We start from the raw sequence: 5000 nt of genomic DNA, 5'->3' as shown, positions 1-5000 counted from the left end.
CTCGCCACCGGCCGGTGCCGTTTCCGATTCCTCTGAGCTGTTATGTCCGTTGACGCCATTCTCGAGGTGGCCGTTCGCAGTGACTGTTGTAGCGGCCACCGGTGGCAATTTCGCTTTGCCATTCTGTTGCTTTTTGTTCCGGGAACCTCCTGTGAATTGCAAAAAACAGAAGTGCCAATATAATGGAATGCAAAACGCTCCTGCCAACTACTCCAATGGTTACTATGCCACAAACAATCGTTTGATATCCTTGTTTCGCTAGACACCGAGAGAGAGAGAGAGAGATTGGAGGCAGATCGCTCTTTTTTCGTTGCTATGAAACAACGCGGAATACCCTTAGTGATTAGTGGTGATCACTACAACATACAGCCCCCTAAAAATGTTCGCAACGAAACGATGCAACGATACGCAGCTAAAAATAGATGCAATCGGAAGATGAAAAAATCACATTTAACCATCATCCGCGTCATCGTCAATAGCATCGCATGGCTACGCGACGAGATGATGATTGTCTGTGTTTAATTTGTTGTTTTGATAGAGCATTCCGCCATCCGTGACACGAGTGCGGACAGACCGCGGAACGAGACCTTGAACTTTACAAATTTCTTGCATTCGCGTGCATTCATGACACGTTAGACATTTTTTTTTAGAGCAGGAAGCAGCACAGTGGCCAAGCCTTTGTCCGAATGTTTTAAGCAATTTACTCGGCATTTCATCTTCCCGTCCTAAACACGTTGTTTACACTGGCAGCGCTGCTCTGCTGCAGCCTTCGTTACGCGAACGGACACAGCGCAGGCTGTGACTTCTGTTTAACTGTATAATTAGCTGCCAGCACACATCATAGTAAGCGGCAGATCGTGCCCAAACCAAACGAAGACGAACTGAAACGGCACCGACGTGGCGCCTTCAGGATGTCCTCCGTAGCCTGAAGACGGCCGTGGTAGAGAGAGTGGTGTTTCTGATTTCTTCCCAATAGTGTGGCCCACAAGAAAGGTGCTAACGAAGCTGCAAAGTGGTACGCTACGCTGGGCCCTGGAGACTGGACGAACTGGAGTAGTGTTGCCATGAAAAAAAAAAACAGAGACTCGAAGCAGCAACAGTGTACCACGATGTCGGGCTAGAGATAAGCTTCGTGTTACCTTGTTCTCGTTACGCGCGCCGCAGCCGCCGCCGCTCGGCGCTAAGCGCTCCTCAACACGACACCATACAGGGAATAAAAAAGATAAATTTGGTTTTGCCGTTCGGTATAACGGTTAAACGCTTATTTTAGAACTTGTCCATCCGTCCTATCGGTCTATTCTGGGACGCACGGCTGACTGGTGCGCCCGCCCTCCCTGGTGTGTGAAACCGATTTTCCGAAAGACAAGTAAAAACCCCGCGTTGGCATAAGAGGCAACCGTGCCGGGGTACTGAAAATAGAAATAACCATCCATCATGGATGGATGGATGGATGAATCGCAGCGTCTCTCTGGTCACGGAAAAAGTGCAGCAGAAGTGCTCATTCTCGGCATGGGTGTAAATGACCACGTGCACGTGACTGCAAGCGAAAGTGCAATCACATACGGACGAACGGACAAGGCGCCTTATGCAAAATGACAATCCCATCGCAGTGCACATCGTTTGATGCACAGGAATGCACCGGGGGGGGGGGGGGGGGGGGACACTCGGCCCTCTTCGATTGTGTTGCAATTTTCTGTTGCTATCGACATCCATCAACAGGAATCTCCGTGCCGGCCAGTGTCCAGACGGCAAACAACATGCTGCAGAAATTGCAGTCGCCACATTTGCACATCTTGCTTGGTTAAGATGCAGGATCGAGGGTCATCGAATGCAAACGAATGTATCCGCGGCCTCTTCGCTAATGCATTCCAATGCGTTCGAGATGTTTCCGAGACACGAGATGGCACACACCCCCTCGGCGGCACAGTTTCCGGTTTTCTGACAATTTACATTTCCCCTCCATGTTTGACCATCAGCCATCCACAACAGAGCAGCCGTACCGTACAAAACGGTCGGGCTGATACCGGCCGTGTGTATTGATGAAAAGGAAATCAATCAAGCGTCAAGTAACCACCATCATTTGCTGATATGGTGCTGATGATGATGATGATGATGATGATGTGAAATCCGTTTCATCTTTCCTAGTGCCAGATGCAAACCACCAGACACCAAACCCTCACCAAAGGGGTGGAGATACCGCTCACCCTTTCCGGGTTGATATGGCCACACCACAGGAGCCACAATGATAGTGTCCCTGTTTACCAGTGGACGATCGTATACGCTCGAGCGTCCTGGTTAAGGTGCCCGCAATATGCCCGCTTCTTCTTATTCTTGCCACCATCCCGTAGCCATCATTTCGGTTTTTATTTGGTCAGTCTATCAGCCAGGTCCCGTCTCGCCGAGCCTCTCTACGGTAGGTTAGGCGTCTGCGTGTGGTGTAGAGATAAGCGAAGCCTCAAGCTGGAGCAGTGGCTGCTGGCCATTCTATCTGGAATTGTGGTAATTTCTACGGAAAAGAAGAATATGCACCATGAAGATGGCCGTGCTTCCCATCCCCTTATCTCGACCGACAAATCGGTTATCTTATGCTTCATTCTGAACACCAGGATAGAATACTCTGGCCCCTGGAAGATGCCACACCTGTCTGTGCTTGACTTGAGCACAAAAAAATCAAGCGACTTATCGAATTTCGGCGGCTGTTTTTTTTTTTAACTAAAAGAAATCATTAAATCATTCCCCTTTTAATGATTCCCCTAGAACAGTGGTGATGCAACATGCAGAGCACCTCGCACCGGTTTCATCATCAGATGGGGATGCGGCTTTATCAATCTCAGCAACAAGCAGCATAATATTCATCATCAGCCCGCTGCACAATCATATGTGCCGGGGGCAGGAGCCGGGCCGGTAACACACAGAGTAGGCCGGGTGCGTGCTCTCCTGACAAACGTAGTAGTCACATGGTGGTTCGTGCCTCTCGCTCTCATGCCCACCGCTGTCTCTCGCTCTGTCTGACAAACACGCGGCCCGCTAATGAAGAGAGCGCACGCTGGATGCTGAATACCGATGCACAAATCATATCTATAGGGCCAAGATTACATGAGATTGCATCATTCCAAAATGACGAGGAGTCGCGACAGGGATCGAACGAAAATGTGCCATTCTTCTATTGCTCAACATTGCGAGCGATACGAGAGAGCGAGAAGGTCCTCAGAACGGGTGAGAGGAGATCTCCTCCTCCTCCTCCTTCGACGCCTGCTGCGATGGAGAGCGACACGTGCGTGTGCCTGTGCGTGAGTCTCGTGTTCCTTTTGGTGAGCATGAAATTTGAATCTAGCCCTTCAGCGAAACCGTAATTGATCAATTTTGACCGCGAGGTGGACCGTCGCGAAGAACCGTCCCCCGCTCCCGTCGTAACAAAGAGACCTCCACGCACACACACGACCAGGCGCGCGCACACACCCGGAAATACTCTTCAAAACGCGAAGGCCAACAGTGAATCGGTGTTAAGAATACATTTTTGGCCATGAGGCGTTCCAGGACAACTGCGCCCGGCAAGGGTGGTCACAGGAGAAGCAGACATCGAACGGCGGCGTGTGCGAGCGCGCACACCCGTCCGTCACACGGCGGGGGAACCGTGTAATTACGTAACCGATTATATGACTGCTCGGCGACAACGGGCGCGCATGGTTTTTTCTCCGTGGTGCACGCGGTCTTTCCGGCCCCTTCATGCGGTCCGTTTTTTTTTGCCGGTATTGATCCGGCACCACCGGCGCTCCCCATCCTTCTAATCGATTCGGTACCCACGCACTCACGCACGCACATACACCGCCTGATATCGACGGGAAGAGCGGTGATAATCACGATGTTCTAGGTGGTAACAACGGGCTGACGAAACCGGGAGGTAACGTTGAGCTCTAACCTTTCTTCTTGCTACCAGCGGAATCCAGCGCTGTTCCAGTCACGGTGCTTTTGACGGTGGCCGGTGGGGTGGTCGTCTCCACGCCACCCTCTTCCGAAGGGACATTTTCGCTTTTCAGAGTCATTTTTCCGGTCCAACACTTTTAACTGGTTCGCTTCTGGTTCTTTGCCTATGGGGCTGACGGTTGCACAAGAAGGTTGCTTCGATGTCGGAAAGAAAGAAAATGCTGTGTTCTGCTCGCTCGCGGTGTCCTGGGACCCTCTTCAACACTGCTTTCCGCACCACATATGCACGCCGCCGGTCACCGGTGAACGGGTTGGTGGCGGGGTACGACGGGGTACGAAAATGCAAACGCGATTCCAAATTCCAACAAAACTCCCCGATACGGACCGTCCGGCTTTTCACGTCCTTTCGATTCGCGATTTTGATTCCCGTTTGACAGACAGAGCATGCCGCGCAAAGTGCCTTAACTAAACAGGTGAAATCATAGCTCTTTTTTCACCGCCATTTTGGATTTCGCTTGACAGATGCTGAACCTTGCTAAACAAGATCGACAACAAGCGTTTGGACGAAGGAAATCCGGAAATTTTCAATGGTTTCATCGGTGCCCCACGGATCCCCGTAAGTGACCGATCACTCTTTGAACGAGCGAGTGATCGGTCACTTACGGGGATCCGTGGGGCACCGATTCCAGCGAGCATCGTCCGCCGTTCGTGTTACTTGGGTCGTTGACAGCTCGAGCGCGAGGGTTGATCACCTGGTGTGTGGCGCGCTCCTGTTCAAAATGCCCGTTAACAACCGCGGCACACAACCAACCAGCACGCGTTTTCAAATTCAATACACGAATCAACATTTATTTGCTCTACTACCGACGCGCACGCACAGCTCGTCACGACTGGTGCACGATTGTTTTGGCAAAACACCGACCGACACTAACACAACACCATCCAATAGGGAGGAGCGAGAAACAAACAATTACTGGGATCAACGAGTTTTTGTAAAAACCTACAACTCAAAACGAACATCCTTACATCCTACTATCGTCCTGGGGCCTGGGCTACTTTGTTCTAGAAAATGATAT

The 5000-nt window shown here is 51.0% G+C and overlaps 1 protein-coding gene across 1 annotated transcript in view; it reads right to left on the bottom strand.

Annotated features, from left to right (window-relative positions):
* LOC126574393 (uncharacterized) overlaps positions 1-5000 on the bottom strand; it is an 18563-nt gene that overhangs the window by 6077 nt on the left and 7486 nt on the right. The window contains exons 11-12 of the mRNA XM_050234580.1: positions 3920-4029; positions 1-149 (exon numbers count right to left, since the gene is read on the bottom strand). The exon at positions 1-149 is cut by the window's left edge and continues 3375 nt beyond it. Of these exons, the coding sequence (XP_050090537.1) occupies positions 1-149; positions 3920-4029 (259 nt within the window). The remainder of the gene's footprint in view (positions 150-3919; positions 4030-5000) is intronic.

Source organism: Anopheles aquasalis, chromosome 3, assembly GCF_943734665.1.
Source record: "Anopheles aquasalis chromosome 3, idAnoAquaMG_Q_19, whole genome shotgun sequence".
Lineage (NCBI taxonomy): Eukaryota > Metazoa > Arthropoda > Insecta > Diptera > Culicidae > Anopheles > Anopheles aquasalis.
This window is presented reverse-complemented; position numbering and strand designations above follow the sequence as displayed.